The sequence below is a fragment of the Sturnus vulgaris genome, chromosome 1, assembly GCF_052056855.1.
Source record: "Sturnus vulgaris isolate bStuVul1 chromosome 1, bStuVul1.hap1, whole genome shotgun sequence".
Taxonomy (NCBI): domain Eukaryota; kingdom Metazoa; phylum Chordata; class Aves; order Passeriformes; family Sturnidae; genus Sturnus; species Sturnus vulgaris.
In genome coordinates, this window is record NC_142243.1 from 143,172,487 (window position 1) to 143,195,192 (window position 22,706).

The 22,706-nt window shown below is 41.4% G+C and overlaps 1 protein-coding gene and 1 long non-coding RNA gene across 6 annotated transcripts in view; one reads left to right on the forward strand and one right to left on the reverse strand.

Annotated features, from left to right (window-relative positions):
* The window catches only part of LOC148225566 (uncharacterized), a 72,648-nt gene that overhangs the window by 36,622 nt on the left and 13,320 nt on the right, over positions 1 to 22,706 (reverse strand). For 2 of the 3 annotated variants that reach the window (XR_015808392.1, XR_015808394.1), the window contains exon 2: positions 10,248 to 10,348. This is a non-coding gene — a long non-coding RNA (uncharacterized LOC148225566). Of the gene's footprint in view, positions 1 to 7,845; positions 7,925 to 9,489; positions 9,589 to 10,247; positions 10,349 to 22,706 lie in introns of all 3 variants that reach the window. The other variant, XR_015808395.1, reaches the window with a different exon arrangement.
* On the forward strand, positions 2,368 to 22,150 carry COLEC10 (collectin subfamily member 10). 3 transcript variants are annotated; one of them, XM_088178600.1, is made up of 7 exons: positions 2,538 to 2,676; positions 4,652 to 4,742; positions 14,995 to 15,066; positions 16,426 to 16,497; positions 18,564 to 18,617; positions 19,532 to 19,627; positions 21,102 to 22,150. In XM_088178600.1, the coding sequence occupies exons 1-7, from the start codon at positions 2,614 to 2,616 to the stop codon at positions 21,491 to 21,493; spliced, it is 840 nt and encodes a 279-aa protein (XP_088034726.1). In that variant the 5' UTR covers positions 2,538 to 2,613; the 3' UTR covers positions 21,494 to 22,150. The 3 variants fall into 3 exon arrangements, with proteins under 3 accessions (XP_014725589.2, XP_088034726.1, XP_088034732.1); XM_088178606.1 differs by having other exon boundaries at positions 21,108 to 22,150; XM_014870103.2 differs by lacking the exon at positions 4,652 to 4,742 and having other exon boundaries at positions 2,368 to 2,676.

Below are 22,706 nucleotides of genomic sequence, written 5' to 3' on the forward strand. Positions count from 1 at the left end.
TGGTAGTACATCAGTTTTGATGGATTGCCTGTTAAGGCTGGTTTTCTAGCTCCAGGACAGCATTCCTGGTCCAACACACAGGAAGACATGACTGATTAGCACACACCCTTGTAATAAAACAATATAACCTTAAGGCTCTACTGCAAACACTGGTTTGAACTAGGCAGAGAAATAATTAAAATCTGGATCTCCTATGTTTTGAGTAAGTGTTTTTATTTACCAAGTTTTTACATCCATTAAATCTAATTTCTCACAGTATTTTCAGGGGGCTTGTGACTGTCGTGGAAGGTGGGGTGGAGGTGGGAGGTGGGGGTCGGGGAAGAGTACAGTCTTGATTTATGTTCTAAAGTGGAATGAAAACATTTGTAAATGATCACACCACTGTCAGAAAAACGTTTCCTGCTTAGTCCAGGATAGCAACTGAAGTAGTTAAACAAATGGTTTCCTCTCTCACTTACATTTACACCCCTCTTTATCCCTGATAAATAATAAACAAGTCACTGTAAGTCTCTCAGTACCGTGGAACAGATAGCATCATTCATGTCAGTTTGGCAACAGTTCCCAAAATGCCTCCTCCAACCCTAAGTACACTAGCTTCCCACTCCTACGCTCTCTATTCTTGCTCTTACATTGACCTTCTGCTCACAAAATGGAAAGTGAAGAGAAGAAAAAGTTAAATAAAACAGATTTACAGTGTACAAGTCAGAGGCACAGTGCCCACTGCAAATCACAGAGGAACAAGTTTATTTCTGGTATGACTCTACTCAAGTATAATCCTGACTTTGTCTTTCCTCCCCCTCTAGCTGTGTGTACCTGTTATCAAGGCTACATTTGAGGGGATAAGTTAGATGACACTCTTTAGGACAAAGAATATTTCTTTCTGAAAAGCAATGTATACAGTTTAACAAAACAAAACTAAACAAGAAAAACAAAACAAGAAAAACAACAAAAACCACCAAAAACAAGCAAACAAACAATTAAAAAGTGTTTTAGAAAGGGGGACAATCTGTGAGCAGGCTAGAAAGAAAAAGGGAGAGGAGTATCCTGACTCTTCTTAGGACTTTGGCCAATATTTTATTATAATTTACAGATGAAAGCCTGAAATCCGAGCCTTCCTTCAGGCTTTAAGTAAAGGTATTGACTTTTACGTCAGTACTGCTACTTATTCTGTATGCCCAAAGGCTGAAACATAGGACTAGGGAACCAATATTCTCTTAAATAAAGAGGAAAAAAGCTCTCAAAAGTTATTAATATAGGAAATGCATTTTTTCCTAGAATGGAAAGCAAATACCCTCTCATACATTACATAGTTCAAAAGCCTAGTTCATCTTTTTGAATAGCTGTCTCATTGTGTAAGAAACCAGAAGTTAACAAAATTCCTGGAAATATTACAAATAGTCATCTCCCCTTTCTTTTCTGCCAGGCTACCTTGAACATCCTCCTATCCCTGGTTACTGTGCTCCCTAAGAGAAAGCTGGAGTTTTTTCTAGGAAGGGATTGCACATAGGTAGGTATCTGTCATAGCTCCTTCCCAAAGGAAGGATACATGAAACTGTTCCTCCATCCAAGATGACTCCTGCACTGTTTTCAGGGTGCCAGCACCCAGCTGAACACCTGAAAGTTACCTCAGGACTCGAACAAGCTGGAGTTTTCTCTGGACAACCCAAAGATAATGTTCTGTTGGGATCTGTGCTACACCACTGTCCCAATATATGGCCTCTCCCAGTGCATGGGAAGAGTGATTTGGGAGAAGGTGGCACTGTCATTCAAGCTCATCTTGTTCTGTGTCTTTTTGTCCTGAAGTTCACCCTATCTGTACTTTGTCTACAAACATGATCTGGGCTTGGGGCTAGCATTGTGGAGCTATCTGTAAACATAAACCCATCACTTGTGGGTTTCAGGCTAAAACACACATGGATAATGTCAACTTTTCATTTGCTGCTCTGGGGACTGTGGGTACCTGGCACCCAAAAGGTGAGATACAGCACTGGTGCTTTCCACCCACAGTGGACTGGCAGCTCGTCTGTTGTCACTAACAGTCTCCTTGGTGGAAAGATTTTATGGAATAACATCTCTAAACGTTATATGCAGTCTGCGTTACTCTTCCAGCACACAACCAGCCAAATGTATCCTAAACTAATTAGTACACACTTGGATACAATACCAAAGTCTTTTGTCCCTAGAGTAAGTGAAAAGCTGGGCATGAAGAATCAGTGTTGAGAGGAAAAAATTACAAGAGAGATATTCCCATATGTTAGAGAAATTTTCCATGGCAAAAGGAGCTAAATGTCTCACAGATAAGAGATAAATTGGAATAAACAGCTGTCAGTGTTAAATAAATATCCTGGATAATGTGCAGGACAGAAATAACTACAGCATCATCAAACTCCTTTCTTCACTTTATTTAGCTGTTCTTGCATGTAGCTCCCAAGCTTTCCACTGCTCCAGTTAGCGAAGCATTTATTTTTGAGTCAGCTGCATTTCTTAAGACTGTAACAACGAGAGGCATTTCCTGAGAAACTGCAAGGATGAGCAGCAAGAAAGAACAACAGCTAAGGAAATATGGGACCCTTGTAGTGTTTTTTATCTTGCAAGTCCAGATTTTTGGTTTTGATGTTGATAATCGACCTACAACAGATGTCTGCTCAACACACACAATTTTACCTGGACCAAAAGGTGAGGAATTATCAGGTTGCTAATGCTGAGATCAGTACTGATAAAGGCTGATTTTTTATCAATAGAGACTTGGAGGGCTTGTGGCATGGGCTGGGCATGAAAGATGTGAAGTATTGTAGACTGTACAATAGTAAACTGTAATGGGGGAAAATTAAGAAGCAAGGAGATTTAAATTTGCATTTCTTTAGTTTCAGGAACAGTGTCACATATTTTCATATAAGTTAGGGGTGTCTTTTTGCATCTTTCTCCAGCCACACAAATATTCTGTTATTTCTTGTGCTCGGCACACAATGAAAACAGCTAAGAGATACAAACTGAGGGACTTGTTTAAAGTAGGCACCTATTGTGAACCGTTAGTGGTCTGCTTTGCATCTACAGATAGGGAGAAATATACAATATTTAAAATGACCAAACTGCCATTATTTTAAAATGTTTACTTGTAAATACATCTCTGCTACATTCATCAGACCTGATCCAGTAGCTCTTGTTGAATTAAACACGACCTTTGCTACAGATTTCAACAAGAACTAGATCAACTCTGGCATGTATAGGTCTTTTATCTTCAAAACGCTTTGCAAATATCTGAAACCAAATTTTCTGCATTAACTTACTTTTTCTGTAACACAACTAACATCAGTGGAATTGCCTGAAGGGTATCTTATTAGGTCCATGACATACAAATCTATCTTCCAGTGACAGATCTAAAATATATATTCCATACCATGGCTATTGCAGTTTCAAACTATTACTTTCTTTTTAGTAATTCATTGTATTTTTCTATAGGCTACAGACTGAGAGAAAAAAAAATGCAGCTGATTTAATTTTAAAGCAGAAAAAAGATTACCAAGTCAAGAGCACTGCTCATTTGTTTTTATGATGGATTATTCAAATACATGTTGCTTAAAGGACCATTTATAATCAGGAAATTAATTTCTTTATGATTACAATCCAAGCTTAAACTTTTGCTGCCACAGCATAAATACAGATAGATGTAGTGATCCCCAAGGGAGCTAGTGGGTGTTAGTTTAGTTAGTATCTAATTAATGGCAGTCTGGAGAACAAAGTTTGGCAGAATTGTGTTTAACAAATCACAAGGCTAATGAGGGGGTCTCATGACAACACAGAGTAGCTGGGACTCCAGCTGGCTTCTGTGGTCTGCCTTGTATAGGAAGCATTTGAAGGGTAGATATTATTATTCTTTGTAAGTGCAGTACTGAGAAATTCAGGATTTAGTCATTACCAGTCCTGTTCTTCCTGGCTGACATCAAGACACAAGATGAGACCAGCAGTTTATTGGCACAGCTATATCTACTACTGTAGATCACCATCCCCAAGATCCATGATTGGTAGAAGGAGTATTGAGTACAATTACTGGCTCATATCCACTGCAGGTCATCAAATCCATTTCGGAGACTATGTGATATGATCCTATAGATTAACTTCAGTTCCTACCAGAGCTGAGCTCTTCCTGGACAGTCACAAATAGCCCTTAATGGCACTGGTTGTTTTAACTTCTAGTCATCTGGGCAATTAAAGACCAAGTAGTCTGAGTGTATGAACTACCCTGTTATTTCTCAGGCATTCCTTGTAGTCAAGGTTGAAACATGCTTACCTAATATGTCAGAAGAAAGTCTGTCCTGCTGTCAGTTTTCCTTCATGCATCTTATGTCTATGACTCAGAGCACATGATCCCAAGCTTATGACCACAGCCACAGGCAAAACTTTGCTGTTTAACCTTGATAACAGACAAGCCTCTGATTTTGGCTGCTGTAGTTTTTATTCCCTATGCTACCTCTCTTGTGTCCCTTTGTCTACTATTCTCTTAAAAATGGATTTTGATTTATCCTGAAGAAGTTTTTTCCCCCTCACCTCCACCTGCTCAGCATCTCAGCTATGGTAAAATATGGTGGTGCTCTCAAAAGACAGAGGTGCTGATCTCACACACTACATTGACCAGCTGTTTCTACCACCACAGGTCAGATTCCTGTTGTGGCAACTCCATCCTTCCATGAGAACATGGAAGTGTCTAACGGGCCAAGGCAACCAGAAGTGCAAAGAATTAAAAGGTATTCAACAGCTGCAAGACTTCCTACACTGTCCCACCTCACATATCCCAGTGCAAGGCATGAATTGTCTTACAGGCTAGATCCAACCTGTGTGCTACAAGTGGGATGGACCCTGGTCCTGTGCAGCAGAGATAGATACTGCTGTTTCCATCACACAGTACAGTGGGGAGGAGAGTGCTGAGGGAGAAGTGGGGGGTTTGGAGAGCTCAGCATTTATAACCCTTTATTGCCTGCACTATTGGAGGCTGCATGACTCAGTTCTCTAGGCATTCACAGTTGCTACAGGAGCAAGTTCTCAACCTCTTCACAGGCTCACCCTGAAAATCACCTGTTCAAGAATGGCTGTGAAGATAGGCCACTTACACAATCCACATATAACTTGTTCAACTTTGTGCACTCCATATTCTTCCCCTTCAAAAACATATTTTTGTTATGCTCATACCTGAGATGTCACAGGAGGAGTATGACATGAGCAGTGGGATGAAAAAAATGGGCAATTCCAGGCTGATTATCAGAAAAGTCTTCAAATTGTCTGTGACAGTCCCACTACCTCCCAGAAAGCATGGGGCAAAACCAGAGTCCCTTGTGCACAAAGTAAGATCTAGAAAATACTCTGGAAGACTGCAGTGTCCCAGGAAGAGAAGGGATGCAGTGAATGTCCTGTCAGGCTTTGCAGGTTGTGCTGCGGGACAGCTGCTCCAGTGTCCGAGCTCCAGTGCCCGGTGGGATGAGCCCCACAGGCTCCAGCCCCACCTCTGGTGGCTCACACAGAGCTCACCAGGTGCTGCTGTCCCCTCCAGCTGCTGGGACAAACCTGCAAACCTGAAGCCTGTTTGTTAAGAATTATGCAAAGAAATATGCCAAATGGGCACTCGACAAAAACAGAAAATTAAAAAGAATAAAATGAGAGGCAAAAGTTGGCACTCTTCTCCATTTCCTTTTCTAGGAAACACTCAGGTCTCTTCTTTAAAAGAGGGGATTATTTTCAATGAAAAGAGCTCACTGCAATGGCTGTCTTGTAGTGCCTTCCTGAAAATCGATTTGAGGTACACAGCCAGCTGGCATATAGCAGTTAAAAACAGCAAGGTGTGAGGCATTTTCTGGGATTCTTATTGAAATAGCCTAGGAACACCCCTGCCCCTCTTATCCTTCCCCCTCCCCAAAAAAGGTAGAGATTTTCTGTGTTCGTAACTAGTGATTTTTGATGTTTGACCCCAGATGTTGGATCCCAGAAATCTGGAGTTTTTGAACCTTCTGTGCTTTCAAGCACAGACCCCCTGAAAAACACTGCTTTTGACCTGAAGCCTTGAAAACGGCTTCTAAATATAAGTGGTAAAGTAGAAGTCACAAGTGTGTAGTAAATTAGAAGTGTGTGCTTTCACAAAGTGATGGGTTTTAAATTTAGAATTTTTATACTATAGTAATAAGTATGAGACAAGATAGAAATCTTTGAGTGTTGTCTCTCTTTGTTCATCTTTCTTCTTCCTTCTTCATGGATTTCAAATAGTAATTTCTACTTAGTTAGTGTCACTCTAAGGGTCATAAGAACATAGTTATTGGGTCAAAAGTATAAATAATATAGATGTTCATTCTCTATTGGACTGTTTAACCTTAAAAGACCTTGTAACAGTTGCCTCTGTAGCCATTTTTCCTTCTAGCAAAGAGCTGAAAGTGCTGTCATACTTTCTGTTCTTTCTGATAAAATATAATAAACATCCAAGCCCAAACACGAAAAAAACCTATTTCAACCATGTTTCTATTAATCCTAGCTCTGAGTAAAGACAAATGAAACTGATGTACAAACCACTAATAAGTAGTGCAAAGCCCGTGCACCACTACCCACACACAGATATTGGGAACAACGTGGTTCTAGCTGGGCTGTTGTGGCACAGGAACTCAGAAAATTTACATCTTACAAATTTACATCTGGGGCAATAAAGACCATGTTGTGTATTTCATTGACTTCTTGAGTCCAAAGAGAACCAAGAAATGAAGCATAAATGAAACACTGAATTTTCCAGGGCAGCCGGGTTCTTGGCCTAGCAAAAGCATTCATGGCCCTATTGCTTACTTTCTACCCTTGCAAGCCTGGGAGCAAAGCAGGCTGGCTGTTGCTGCTGAGAAAGGGTCTGGGACTGTGGGCAGGCAGCAGCTAACACAGTGAGAGCAGAGGCACCAGCCGTGTGGCCCTGGCAGTGTCAGGAGGATCGGGCTCTGCTCCCCTGGGCTCTCCCTTTGAGGGGTGTCCCAGCTCTGCCCTTTCTTCCAGCCTGCTCTCCCCTAGAGACTGCAAGGTCTCATCTGCAAAGGAAGTTTCAAGTGGGCTGTTGACATAGATGAGACAGGAGTTGACCTTCTCTGAGTAAATCAATAAGCAGCAACATGAGGGTAAATAAGCAGAGGAGGACTCAAAACTCTGACTTCTGAACTCCCATGAAATACGTGAGCAGGGGCTGGCACTGCAGAAGCTGGTTTCACATGGATTTATGGGATCTCAGCACTTTCAGAAGACTGGCTCTAGATCTTGCTATCTGTCCCTGATCCTAGTTCATGTTCTTTGAAATCCAGACACAAGAACTTTGAAAGTCTTGAATCAGATCCAGGCTGAGAAACTGGAATGAAGATGATATTTGAAGAGCACTGGGAGTTTCCCATAGCAGTTTAGACGTAAAATGTTTCCTTATCATTATTTCTGACAAATGATGCTTATAAACTCTGTGACATTGGCTGGTACCTCAAAATAGCACTTACTGTGGTCACTGGTATAGCTGTCCATCTCTCAGCTTTAATTGTGCTTACGCAGTTCCACTCCTGGAAAATCTCAAACTCTTTCAGAAACCAGATATGCTGCTATCCACATTGCCTTCCAAAAATATAAAATGCCTTACCACATCCTATAGCTGTTCAAATCTATAAACTTCCCTCTTAGTGCCTCATTTTTGATCTGAAGAGTCCTTTAATTTCAACACATAATTCTATTTTTCATGGCTTCTAGAATTCATTTTAGCACACAGTAAGTTTCTGGAGATTATCAGCCTAAGCTACAAAGTATGTATGTGTGGACTTAAATACATAAATTCAAAAGTGGGTCTGTACTTCTTACCAGTGGCAGTCTGATTCCTCACTGAAGCCACCAGAATTGATGGGTCTCTGAGATCATGTCAGAATGACAGTGCAGTAGGCTGAGAAAATCAAATCAGTCAGACCAAGTAAAATGAGAATCAAGAATAATTGAAATTATTTCTGTGTTATTGAAGAGATAATGTATATTCCATTCATGCACAAAGACTCATACTTTCAAATAATACGACTCAGCAGAGGTTCACTGAGTCTACTGAAGGTTTGGGTATGCCTCATGCAATGCAATAGGAGAGAGTATTTCTAATGAGGTCAAATTTCTAAGTAGAAAAGCCATCAGAGAATTCTTTTTTTTTTCTTGAAGATTCTTTTTATTTTACGAGGGAAGGGCTTGTATTGTCTAATTTTGAACCTGGATGAAGAAAGATAATCTGTGTAAGAATGTTGCATATGTAGGAGCCCTGCATGTTCCTGCAGGACACCTGGGAAGGTGACCATGGGTGCAATTTCACACTACAGCTGAACATACTACTCAACTCCTAGGTTTTCTAACAAAAAAAAAAGGAGGCCAAACATATTTTTCTTCCACTCTGACCATGTGGTCCCCACTTCGCCTTGTTCTGGCTCAGCTATTTCACAGAATATTCTGAGTTGGAAGGGACCCACAAGGAGCTTTGAATCCAACTCTTAACTGAATGGCCCATGTAGGGATTGAACTCACTATCTGGGCATTGTCTGCACCAGGCTCTGGCCAAACCAGGCTCTTCACTGAGCTGCTTCAACTCACTCGCTAAAAATGTGTATCTGCCTAATTGATATTCCTCTGTTTAGGAAGACAAATTGCTTTAAAATAGGGTGAAAACGGTGCTCAACAGCAGGCAGATGGGAGGGAGGCATGCAGGACAGCACTGGGAACTGAGGGGAGGAGGAAGGACAGGGAAGGGAGCATCATGTCAGATAGGCAGCTGATGTCAAGAAATCCTGTCCTCACTAGCCAAATGCAGCACGAAAGCAAGAATGCACACTGTTATGGGAAATTTGCTAAGGATCTAAAAGACACTGAAAGTGAAATTAGAGGAAATTTTGAGTCTTTCCATTGACGTAACTGTGACGCACTCGTACATTGGAAATATAAACTGGGCTGTGTTTGCTTATTTCTTAAAGTCTGTGACTCCCTCTGGTGACAAACCCTCTCAATGCCCAATGCTGCAAAGGTTCTCCCCGCTCAGGGTCACTCAGTCTCCCAGGCTACAGAGCTAATCCTGTGGCTATCTGTAAGGTTCTTCCAGGAGGGCAGTTGCTCCTGTAGGGTTCTCAAGGCTTCAGAATTATGCTCATCTCCTTATCTTTTTAGTTTAATGCCGAGGAGAGGCAGGAATCACCTGAACTCTTCACATGCAGTCTCTGAAGGTGGGGAGGGTCCATCTGCCACCTCAGGTGGGACTAAGAGCATGAAATGTGGAGCTCGGCAGAACTGTCACACATAACAAATTTCATACAAAGCCTTTATGGTAGGGCATTGGCTATGCCTAGGAATGATAAATACCACCCATGTAGTATTCTTATTAAGATTAAACATATTTTCTCCCTTCATAGCAAATTAGTCATTAGGGCCAGGGCTTTTCAAGGACTTTTTGGCTGGTAGTGGGATTTTTTCAATTTAGAGTACCTGGTGCAGAAGGACAACAACTGTGCTGTAGCCCAGCATAAGAAATGTTTCTATCATTTGAAAGGGGGGGCATGCCCTGGATTCTGGAGGAAGGCATATCTGCAAAAGAGAGGAGGAAAGAGCATTAACATTTCTGTAGTATTTTTGCTCAGGAGACAGGAACTGGAGCTGACCTGAGGCCATGGCACACCAGCACACCTGACAAAGTGGTCCCAGAGAGTCTCTTAGTATAGCTCCAAGTGTGCTGAGAGGTATTCATGCATAAGCCCAGCTTGGAGTCTCCTCCCAGCTTTAGCCTTTGAGCAGCCTGCAGACATGCCTCTCAGCCTGATGCAGAGAAATGTGGGCTCTGTAACCCCCAGGAATTACACCCAGGTACTCCAAGAACCACGGTCAGCCCTTGATTACAAGACTTGGAGAGTCACTAAATATATGTGAACAGTATCCATGAATGTGACAATGTGCTCAGTTCATGAATACAAACCAGATAAATTGCCTACAAAAGATTCAGCAGGGTAGTCTAAGTCACTTGAAGGTCAGTAAATTCTTGCTAATTAAATTCTTACTAAAGGTAACGTCTCAACATTTAGTTATTTAGTGTTATTTAGTCAAACTCCAAAAAAGACAGAGCCCCTTTCAACTGCCTAAAAATCCTGCTGGAGATTAGACTCAGCATTTTCCTGAGTTTGTTTACAGAAGGTCTGTGGTTCCCTCTCAATTACAGTTAAAATTTTCTAATGGCTGCAAAATTTACTTACTTCTTATGGCTTCTGCTCTTCTGCCTTGCACCGTCCCAAGCTGGAGGAGCCTAGTAATTTACTGCTTCAGGTGTTTCTTTTAGCAAGCTGGTGTTTCATATCTGTGACACAGAAGAAACCAATCAACTTGGTTTCAACTGAGGAAATACTAACAAGGCTGAGAAATGGTCTTACTTCAGTTAAAGGCTGCAAGTGCTTCTTCACCCATTCGTCAAATGGCAGTGCAGTACATTATCTGACATCCGTGAGACCACAGTTTCAAAGTGACAATCTGCTAATTAGGTTAAAATTTAACCTGACATTGCAGCACAAAGGAGAGGTTAACTTCTAGGTACAGGTAACAAGCACATGAGGTCAGGGATAAGAAAATTCATGTTGCACAAAGCACAGTACTACAGAACTCAAAACCCCAGTCCAGAGTACTAGCAGGACAGATTTTTTTTTCCTGGAAGATTAAAAAATAATAAAAAAAAAAAATTTAAAAAAAGGTGTGTAGTGCAGTGGGATGCTTGTCCACATGTAGTCTCAGAGGAAAGGGAGGGACACTTATGGCAAACCAGAAATAAAGCCAACTCAAGTCCTGCCCGAAACAGTCAGACAACCTCCTAGAGCCGCTCCTACCTGGTTGCAAATCACAGTAAGGCCACAAGGGGGAAGCACAACCCAAGAGTTCACATTTCGGGCCAAAATTTGCGATCACAGCCCGCAACAGGTAAAGGAGGACACAGCATATACAATATCAGCGGGCACTGGGCTTAATCTAGTCTTAAATTAACAATAAAATGGTATCACTAACTAATACTGTTTGTTTCTACCCTTGTTTTGCAATGCCTACCTATTCTCAGATGACAGATGTGAGAAAAACAGGATTACTTACCCTCTCTTACAGACAGACAAATTATAGTTCTTCCCATTTTCATTATATGAAAAGTAAGACAGAGTGTGGCAGGCTTCCTTACACCAAGATGAAACAGGTGATGGAACCTTATTTCTCTCTCTGTTAGGCATTTAGAGGTCTTAAGCAAACATTTGGATCACATAAAGTGTTAATAAAAGTTGAGGCACTCCCTGATCTCTGGAAATCTCCAGAACAAACTTTGCCACACCTTTCACTCCTTTAATCTGTCAGCTCTCAGGCTGATGGTCCATACAGGACAACATAGCTTCAACTCCAGCAGCCCCAGGTGTAAAAATCTTGTTCCAAAGTCCCTCAGGAAAAGTCACTGGATCTTTCAGTGGCTCAAAATGTTGAAACTGAGATAGGAGTAAAACATCTTTAGAAAGCAATCACAGTTTCTCCACTTGTATATTGACTTTCTTTCCTGGGTTCTATTTTTAGAATAAACTGTTTCACAAATGAGAAATGAAGGGAAGGGAAGGGAAGGGAAGGGAAGGGAAGGGAAGGGAAGGGAAGGGAAGGGAAGGGAAGGGAAGGTGACAAACCTTGGTTTGGAAGGTCAGCAGGAATATGGTTTGTTTTCTACAGGCCAAGGAACCGCCCTCAGCAGCTTCTATACCAGACCCAGAATTACAGCATATTTTATACAAAGGAATGCATTGCACAGGGAAAAGCTGGACATGAAAAGCCTCCCCCATTTCCCTTCTTTGTCAGAGAATATGGTCATTTGTGCAATATTGCCGTGTTGCATTTCTAGTTAGGATTAATCCAGCTTTTCCAGTCTTTGAATCATGCCCTGCTTCCTTTCTATTATCACACATATTTCCTCCGTATGGGTTTGCACACCATGATGAGATCAGCTCTTAACCTGTTCCCAAAATGTCATTTCACAAGCCCTTTATCAGCCTCTGGGATCTTTTCTGAATTTCTGAACTACTGAAAAGTGACTTTTGCACTTTTCACAGGGATTTCACACATAGATTTAGAAAGGACAATTTCCCCTTGTTAGCATTGAGGTCAACAGGAAAATTAAACCATACATTCTCTAGCTCTGCTGTTTGATGGTCAGTAGAATGAAAAATCATAGAGTGGTTTGGGTTGGAAAGAACCTTAAAGATCATCATTCCAATCCCCCTGTCGTGAACAATGACACCTTTCCACTAGACCAGATTGCTCAGAGCCCCATTCAGCCTGGCCTTGAGCACTTCCAGGGATGGAGCATCCACAATTTCTCTGGGCTCACCACCCCCACAGTATGGAATTTCTTTCTCATATCTAATCTAAATCTACGCTCCTTCAGTTAAACTCATTCCCCCTTGTCCTGTCACTACATGTCCTTGTAAAACGTCTCTCCCCATCTTTCTTGTAGGCTCCCTTCAGGTGCTGGAAGGCCACAGTCAGGTTACCCCAAAGCCTTTTTCTTCCAGGCTGAACAAAACCTAATTTCTCAGCCTTTCCTCATAGGAGAGGTGCTCAATCCCTCTGATCAACCTGGTGGCTTCCTCTGGACTTGCTCCAACAGGTCCATGTCCTTCCTCTGTCAGGGACCCCAGGGGTGGATGCAGCACTGCAGGTGGGGTCTCACCAGACCTCCTTGACGTGCTGCCCACTCTCCTTTTGATGCAGTCCAGAGCAGGTTTGGCTTTCTGGCCTTTGAGTACTCCATGCTACTCCATGTCCAGCTTCTCACCCACCAGCATCCCCAAGTCCTCTGGGCAGGACTGGAACCCAGTATAAACAGGCATCCTTTCATCAGTCCCTGGCTCAGACCCTCAGCTTCAGCTGAATATTTAAGGAACTTGGCTTTTAGAAATACACACTAGCTTTTACAGTATTTTTAAGACCTAATGAAAATTCAGATGTTTAATATTTCTATTGCTGACTGGTTTTAGTCTTTTCTCTTCCTACTTCACCTGTGGAAGCTGGTGTTAAAAACAACCTGAATGAGCCAGCACACACCACATCATTTCCTTTGTCCATCCCTTTAGCAACTGCTTCCTCCCTTCAATGTAAAGTTCAGCCCTTTATCTTCCTCAGCTTGGGCCACTGACCTTCCCCCCAGAGGCATCCTGACCAACAGGGTGAGTCCACTCTTCACAAAAGAGTCCCAACATGGAAGGATTTTTTCAGCATAAAGAGAAAGACTCAGCTCCGTCCATGTAACTGGAATGGAAAGGTGCAAACAGCTAAAACTACATTTTATGTGCTGCAATTAATATGCAGCACTTCTCATCTGCTATTACTCCACAGAACAGCCCATGATTACAGAAAGTAGAAGGTAAATCAGGAATGAGTGGGAAGTATTTTTCAGAAAAAAAATGAGACCAATGTAATGATCAGTCTTAAAGCAACCATGGGAAGGTACTTTCTCCTCAGCACATTAAAAAAATCATAGTGCTATTTGCCACAGCATATTTATTATAAGGGGCAAAGATATAAATGGATTTAAAAGGCACGAGGCTAATTGCTGGAGGGAAGAATCACTAGTGGCTGTTGATGAGGGGAGGGGAGGGGATGCAGTGCTTGGCTCAGGTGAGCACTAAAACCATTGCTATGAGAAGGCTGGAAGTGGCTGCCCGGGTCACAGTCCCCCTGAGTACACCTCAGTTTCCTGAACACTTTCTGCTGGGGCTGGAGGCACCACCCTTGGTGAGACAGGTTATTGGTCTTGTCACATTCTTGTCATTGTTCTGTCCTTACCTCTCTGGCTGACATCCAGACAGACTTCCCTCCCTTAGCTCTCCATGTACTGCACCACTCCCCTTCTGGGTAGCAGGCACTGGCTGCCACTACCAGATCCTGGCTGAGCCAAGAGGCTCTGGCACTGCTTCCCAGTGCATGGCAAGGCTCATTGCCAGCACGGGCAGGGAACAACAGGAGAGGCTCTGGAAGGCTGCCCGTGTTCAGGGCAGGCAAGTGTCTCCTCCCCACTTCTGCTGGGGGGAGAAAAAATATCTTCTTCTTACGATTTGGCTCCAAACTAAGAAGATGAGAAAATCATCTTTAGTCGTGCTTCCAATTTCCTGCATAATGCAAAGCAACGTTGTAGGCTACTTGTGGAAGGAAATAACATTTCTTTCTGACTAATTGCTGCCTTGTACCTTTAGACTATAGGCTGCACAGTCTGTCTCTTCCAATAGTGAAAGTGCTTATACAGAGCTATACAGGAACCTCTGTAATAGGGTCTTGATCTCATTTAGAGAAATCTCCGCACTACCATCATAAACGCAATGATTTTGCCTCTTACAGATACTCTGTGTATGACCTTTCAAAATAAAGCACTGGAGTAATTGCAAAACAAGTTTCTTGTATCAACATACAAATGCCATCTGTCAAAAAATGAAGGCAAGAATTGTGTCATATTAAGTGCCAAGGTCTATGTCAAGACTATTTCAACATATTTACATTCCTCTCATTCCGAAGGCATCTGCATACCCTGAACACAGAGTCATTAGGAATGGAATCACTAGAAACAATTAATAAACACCTGTTGCCTCCCTTGGCAGCTTGTCCCTGTGTGCACAGGTTTCCCAATAGTCAAAGATTATTAATCTGATTTATAGCTAATAATGTTTAAAGCGTGGGAGTAGAAATTGCTGTTGTATAATTCTCATGTTGTAACAGCCTCTCTGAAAGGGAAAGTTTTTACTTTTTCCTAATGATGGTCAGATTCCTCATCTCTTGTCTGGAAATTTATCCCATGGCTACTGTACCTTCAATGTGAAATAAAAAGAACTCAGTAGGAAAAATAAAACAAACCCATGAACTTTTCTTTCTGAGTGTGAATAGTTGTATTTACTGCACTGAGAGAAATGTACCATGATGTTTTATTTTCTGTTTTTTTGGAAGGGGATGAAGGGGAAAAGGGAGACAGAGGAGAAGTAGGCAAACAAGGAAAGGTTGGACCAAAAGGATCAAAAGGTATTTATGATGATTTGTTTGCTACTGTTGGTATAAGAATATCATTATACACAACTGTACTGATGCATACAATTGGTGTTTAATGCTTTTCATTCCTGTTTCACCAGTAGATTTCACAATCCTGTCAAACATTAATTGGTGAACATAATACTTAGCTTGGTTCAATTCCTACTGATACTTAAGACAAATATATATGGCTGGCATGAGTGTGATTCAGAAAACCTAGATCATATACATAATCAGAAAGATTACTCTTACTGAAATTAGCCTTTAGTTGAAATTGAATTTTAAGCATTATTGCTTAGCAATACATCAGGGTGCTCAATAAAATTTGGTTTCAGTTGTCTGTAAAAAAAAGCAAACAAAGCCATACATACAAAAAAAAAAAGTTCCTCTGATCAAAGAGTATCCAAGATGAGAACACAGAGTTGCAGATGTTTCAGGACTTGGCTCAATTAAATATGTCCCATATTCATAGTGCGACCTGGGCAGATCATTTGGAGGCACCAGATGTGACCTAGCCAGCCTTGTTTGCATACTCTAATTTGAAAGCTTAATTTATCTTTAGAGTTTAATGATAATGCAGATCCAAGGTCTTTCTTCCTTGAGTGTAGTTTAAGACTAATCAGCAAAGTTTTTACTTTTATAGAAACTTTAAAATCACTCTGTTATTATTATTATATAATAAAAACCTTTTTCCATTTTTAAATGCATTCTTATGATTTCACTTCTTACCTTAAAAAGAACGTCAGGTAAGATACAAGGAATTCAGGGAATCAACCATTTACAAAACATCTTATTGATGTCAAATTTCTTTTGCAAACTGAGATACCCTAGATTGGCCTGTCATCATTAGACAGCTATTTCAGAACTTACACTCTTTATTAATCAATTAAAAAAACGACATCTGTTATTTTGGTGCACTGAAGACTGGGAAAACACGTACAGCAAAATTAGTAGCTCCCTACTTGCAGTCCTGCTTGGAGAAGGACTCCCAGCGAAGCTACAAGGACTTAGCAAAGTGTTTTGCCTGGGGTGGACAAAAATAAAAACTGCCAGCCTAGTTTGATGGTGAAGTAAATCACTAGCAGTTTTAGTTTCTATTTTCTCTAAGACAATATGATGTTTGAACAGGTAATTCCATTAAGGTTCTTTGCCATGTCTTACTGTTGTACCCTACAGGAGCAGGGATCTGGCTGTACTCTTCCAAACATCCACAGGGCTGTGCTCACTTCATTTTGCCACACACACAGACTGGCCACACTCAGGAAAAATAGCAGCATAGAGACCTAAACAGTGCCTCATAAAAGAAATTACAGCAACTATCCCTACTCATTTCCTCTTCATTTCTTCTCTTAGGAAACAAAGGACCAGTGGGCGATGTTGGTGACCAGGGAATGCTTGGTAAAATTGGTCCAATTGGTGGAAAGGGTAAGCTCTGGTCTGGGAATTTTCTTGGGGTTTTTTCCCTCAAGGTAAATATGTGCTTTATGAGAGCTCCAGATAAGGAGCAATATTAGATAATGATATGACCTATGCTCTCCAAATAAAGTTATGCATAAAGATTGGTGATGAGAGCTAACTGAAATACCCTAGTCTTGACACATGCAATATATCCAATTAACTTGGCTAACATAATTTCTTTTATGAGTTAAGACATCAATCCTCTTTGATGGATCTAGCTGAAGATGTTTCTGCTCATTGCATATGGGTTGGATTAGATGACCTGTGAAGGTCACTTCCACCCCAAACTATTCTATGATCCTGTGGTAAGAGGAAAGAAGAAATCCAGTTCCTGTGAAGTAAATCCCCTGAACACTCTAAGAGACAAATTTATGCCTTTGATTTGAATGCTGAAGGCCTAAGTCACTGTCCTGCTGCTGCTGAGGATGCCACATCCTGTCACCTGCACTGCTGTGGATCACGTGAGCAAGCAATGCACAGGACATCCCTGTCCTGGTAAGGAACAAATTCAGGAGTTTTAAGAAGGTGCTCACATAAGCAGGGATGGCAACTACTGCAAATCAAGGTAGACTCCAAATTTGCCTGGACAATAATTTCATGACATTGTGCTCTATTTATCTTGAGAAGAAGCTCAGGCATTCCTTTCTGATACTCCAAAACAGCCACTGAAGAAGAAATATTACTTCTGCCACAAGGAGATCTGCCTTGAAAGCTGATCAAGGACACCACCACTGCAGGGACAACTCTGGGGTCTCTAACCAGCACATCAGCTTGGGTATACTGTTGAGTGGGTGCAACAATCTCTCTGGAGAGCTTCTCAAACCACTGTTTTAAATAAACCTTTCATGGCCTCTAGCCAGCCTCAGTATCAGGCAAGAAGAAAAGAATTTGACCTGAAGGATTAACTTTCAGAAGTACCTAGAAAACTGAAAACTCTGAGAATTATCTCCTAAAACGTCTTCAATCGCCAAAGGAGACAAAAATGAAGAATCTCACAAGTTGCTTTTCTTTATCTGGAAGTAAACCAATGTTCTGAGTCTTTAAATCAAACTCTTTTTTTATCTGAATGCACAATTTATTGTCACCATACAGTTTTTTCTAATTTTCTTTATTTGTGGAAGCAAAGGTCACTAAGTCCATGTTTAAATCTGTGATTAAACATTTGAGTTCTTAATGAAGCAACCCTTGAATTCCAGCTTGCTAGTGTGCAGTGTCAAGCACTGCTAATTAAAATGACAGCCAATTCTTTAAAAAACCACAACCATATAAAGTAAAAAGTACATGTAAAAAACACGGTCATCAATAAGGCAGAGCAAGTATTAGTATGTTTTGACCTCTGAAGGTCTTCGTAAAAGAGCTGACATGAATTTCAGATAAAGTCCAGCTGTTCCTGACCCAAATTACAGCTGAGATTTTTTTAAAGAGCTGGTCACTTCCATTTATATAGTAGCAGAGTATTTGGGAAAGTATTTATATTATTTTTATAATTTACAAGAGAGTGGGAAAGCAGTTGGATGCAAATAAATCACATTTCCACAAACTGAACTGAAATGCTGCTCCTTAATGACCTCCCTCCGTGCAGGTGCCAGCTGCTGCCCACACACAATCTCTTGCATGTGTGAATTCAGTGGCTTAGAGCACATCTGCTGCCTCATCTCACCACGGAACTACTGAACCTGGGGAAGGGCTCTGTCCTGCAACCCCTGAGAGAACCCAGATCTCACCTTTCCAAGATTTCTTGAGTGCTTTCAGCCTCTCAGGATCATTTTGCAGTTTCTATTTAAAGTAAGTGGTACCAGGAACCAGCAGCACACAAGATGCCAGTGTTATCAGTGAGTTAGCTATTAAAGGGTTCTCATTTCCATGCACCAGAATTAATCGTGGTTTGTTTAACTTGGCACATCTTCCAGTACAGTCCATCAGAGCTTCCCATCAAAAGCACACTGTTCATATGTTATTAAATGGGTCTTTGAATATGCTTCCCTGACATATACACTGTCTGACATCTGAGACTATATCTCCTCTTTATTCAGGTGACAAAGGAGCCAAAGGCTTACCAGGGGTTTCAGGAAAAAAAGGAAAAGCAGGTATGCTACACATCCTTCTGTGCAGAATGGTCAAGTCTGCTGGATCTTTGGTTTCAGGGTTGGTTTGTATGGAATTCCATTAAATTTTGAGGCCCAAGGAAAAATGTGAGACTATATGAAATGTAAGGAAGAGACTGAAAATGTTTTGTTGAACAAAATAAAGGATAGTGTAGGGACATGACTGATTCTTATGAATACACCAGCATGCACAAGATATGAAGTCACTCAAACTCATGGGCAATGTTTGGTATCATAAAAACTAACACACAGCCCAGCAGTATGCATTTAAACTGGATAGTAGAAGAAAGTTTCCTAATATCAAAGGAAAATTAAGCCCTTTAACAGTTTCCTAATAGGAGCATAGGGACAAAATGTAAGTGACTTTAGATAGAACATAATCTGTTGTCAAATTAATGCAATGCATTTGCTTGGAGTAGGAGAATTTGATGAACTAGAAAGTTCTTCTCAGTCCTAGTAACCCTGAATAGTTACCCTCCTTGAACTTACACTTGTGTTTATTTTTAAGAGATTTAATATAAAATGACCATTTGGTTTTTAATAGGAAACCATCAGAAACTTATTTTCTTTCTGAGAAAAACAGAAGAACAAACAAAACCTCTATCAAGTCAAATTCCAGTTAAAAAAAAAAGATTAACTGAGACTTCAGTGCTTGAAAGCTATTGATTATTTGGGTTGGTATTAACTTGCTTAAGCCAGTTAGCAAGGGAGTGTACAGAGGCAAAACATTACACACTTTGATCAACAGAAGTATAGCCAGTGGGGTGAGGTGAGACTGGCGCTCCATAAGTGGAGCCCAGGTCTTCAGAAGCTTTTGAAGTGGGCTACAGGCAACTCTCCACACACACACAAATGCTTCTAAATAGGTAAACCCTCTTTCCTTTGCATTGCACCAGGCACGGTCTGTGACTGTGGAAGATACCGCAGATTTGTTGGACAACTGAATATCAATGTTGCTCGTCTTAACACATCCATCAAGTTTGTGAAGAATGGTAAGGATCCTTATGTATTTGATAGGATTTATTTGACTCCAAAACCAGATATCATTGCTATTCTTCTACCATTGTTGCTCTAAGGAAGTATCCACAGATGACCCAGAAAGAGAGTCCTCTGTTTCAGGCACTCTGAAAACCTAAAAGGAGAGACAGTCTTACATCTGTAAGGATAAAAGGACCAGATTACTAAAAGCAAAAACAATACAGAAGTTATCAACAGCACAAGAGAATGCATTGTGAAAAGCACGAGGAATGATTTGCTAACTAGCTCTGCACTGTCATTCTGCTCAGGTTTGGTGGCCAGTCAGGCAATATAAGGCAGAAATTTGTGCCAGTCTGCTTCAGACAGGCAGGAAGAGCAATAAGAACCTTTTGATCTTTCTGCTGCCTGGGAAGGCTGCAGACACAGTACTCCTAGTGCTCCCCTCAGTGCACACACAATTTTCCTGTAACAAGGGACCAACACTCAAGGATATGGGTTATAAGAAGCCATGTTTGCAGGCAGCACTGCCAGGTGGACAGTGCAAACTTCCCCACTGAAAGGAAGGGAGTTTCCTGACATAAAAGTTATTTTGAGACAGCTCTACCACTGCTTCCAGGATTAGAGCTCTATCAGTAAATTAAATGAATTTGAGACTATTCTTTGTCATTGTGGGCACACAGCACAGAATAACATCCTTCTATATTAAAAATACCACAAAAATGAATGATGTATTATCAAAGAGTGTCCTTCTACAAAATTCTAAGCTGTGCCTGGGGTAACTCCTGAATTGGGGAGAGTTGATTTTTCCAGGCCAAACTCTGCTGAGGACCATTCCAGAAATCTGTTAGTAGAGACAATCAACTTCCAGCAACCCAAGCATGCTCCTTGGCACTGCATAATTCACTAGGATATACACTCACTTGTTGAGAGGTCTGCCTTTTAAAGCTCCTGAGCAACCACAATTTTCTTCCTAGTCAATGCCACAGTGCTACAGCAGCTGTGAATATCAGGCTGTATCTAAAATGTCTTATCTTAGCAGTCACGTTCATTTTCTTCTACACGGAAAGGGCCTTAAAGGGCCTTAAAAACTATCTATACCCCTGTGTTTCTACCCCTGGGCACTCTTTCACAATCTATTCAAGAACATACAAAGCAATAGGGTGATCCAGAATTAGACATTGCCATTTGACCATTTAGCATGCCATAAGTTGATTAGTAGTAGATATTCAGGAAATAAAACTGAAGTGTCACAGGAGACGAGCAATCAGGACTGAATAGTTCTTGTACAAATGCGTGTTAAATGCTGACAATCCCATTAGTCACATCGATCTCTGATGTCCTCATCATTCATCATAATTACAATAGTGGGAATACTTTTTCTCCTTCTCTTGTATTAATTCTAATGTAAAAATAATCTCATTGTCATATTGGAATAGAATACCTTCAGCATCTGTTGACATGCCATTAAGGAATTTTTCTTCTTCAAAGTTATAGCAGGTATCAGGGAGACAGATGAGAAATTCTATTACATTGTGAAAGAAGAGAAGAATTACAGAGAAGCCTTGATCCACTGCAGGGACAGAGGAGGATCACTGGCCATGCCTAAGGATGAGGCAACCAATGCCCTGATTGCTGACTACATCTCCAACAGTGGCCTGTTCCGAGCCTTCATTGGGCTGAACGACATGGAAAGAGAAGGACAGTTTGTGTACGCAGACAACAGCCCACTGCAGAACTACAGTAACTGGAAGCAAGGGGAGCCTCATGACCCAGCTGGCCACGAGGACTGTGTGGAAATGCTCAGCACAGGAGAGTGGAACGACTCTGAGTGCCAAGTCACCATCTACTTCGTCTGTGAATTCCTCAAGAAGAGGAAATAAAAGTGCCAGAGAATGTGCCTGGCACCTGCTGTACATACGATAACCCATCCTCATTCATTTACAGTAGGGAAATCAAACCAGGGGTAGGAAACCAGGGACAGGGCTCAAGCCAGCCTTCACATCACTGGGCTAATACTGTTTAGTCATCAGTGATCTTCAAGTCAGCACAGGGGGCCTCCAGCCAGCTGCAAATTTTAATTTCATTTCTACACGCATTTTAGGGTTTGCATTTCTATGTGTAATTTAGGGGTACATTTAGAGCATGCAGAAGTGAATATAATTTCACTAGTTCCAGAAATAGTAAGATCATTGGTATATGAAGTACTGATGTGATTTGCGAAGTCCACAGATGCAAAGAGCATGACCTTCATTAATCTCTGACTTGCCCAGGGAGTCCCAGTAATCTCCCTAATGACTTCAGAGCTCAGAGAAAAGATTTTAAGTATCTCTTGAAAAATTCCTTCTTTTGTTAGAATCATATTTTGAGGTGGAAGGTATCTCTGGAGGTCATTTGCAAAATAGGACCAACTTCAAACTTAGAAGTTGTTATAGTCTCCTTAATTTGGCTGTGCAATTATATTGCCTGATAGGCATTTATCTGGTCTTCTGTAAAGCCTTTGACATGATCCTCTACAATAACATTCTTTTTAAATGGGACAGATGGATTCAATGAGTGGACTGTTAGATGGATAAAGAATTGATTAGATGGTCGCATCCAGAACGTGTTGGTCAATGGCTCAGTGTCCCAACGGACATCAGTGACAAGGGATGTCCCTCAGGGATCTGTAGTGTGACCAGCACTATTTAATATCTTCATTAATGGCATAGACAAAGGCATGAAGTGCACCCTTAGCACATCTGCAGATGGCACCAAGGTGGGTGGTGCAGCTGACACACCTGAAGGATGGGATGCCATTCAGAAGGAGCTGGATGCCATCCAGAGGGACCAGGTTTGAGAAGTGGCCCATGGGAACCTTACAAGGTTTAACAAGAGGAAGTGCAAGGTGCTGCACTTGAGTTGGGGCAACCCCTGGTATCAGTCCAGGTGAGGGATGAACAGATGGAGAGCAGCCCTGCCCAGAAGGCAGTCCTGGGCTGCATCCAAAGCCCTGTGATTCTGCCCCTCTATTTCATTCTGGTAAGGCCCCACCTGCAGTGCTGTGTCAGCTCTGGAGTCCCCAGCACAGAAAGGCCATGGACCTGGTGGAGCAAG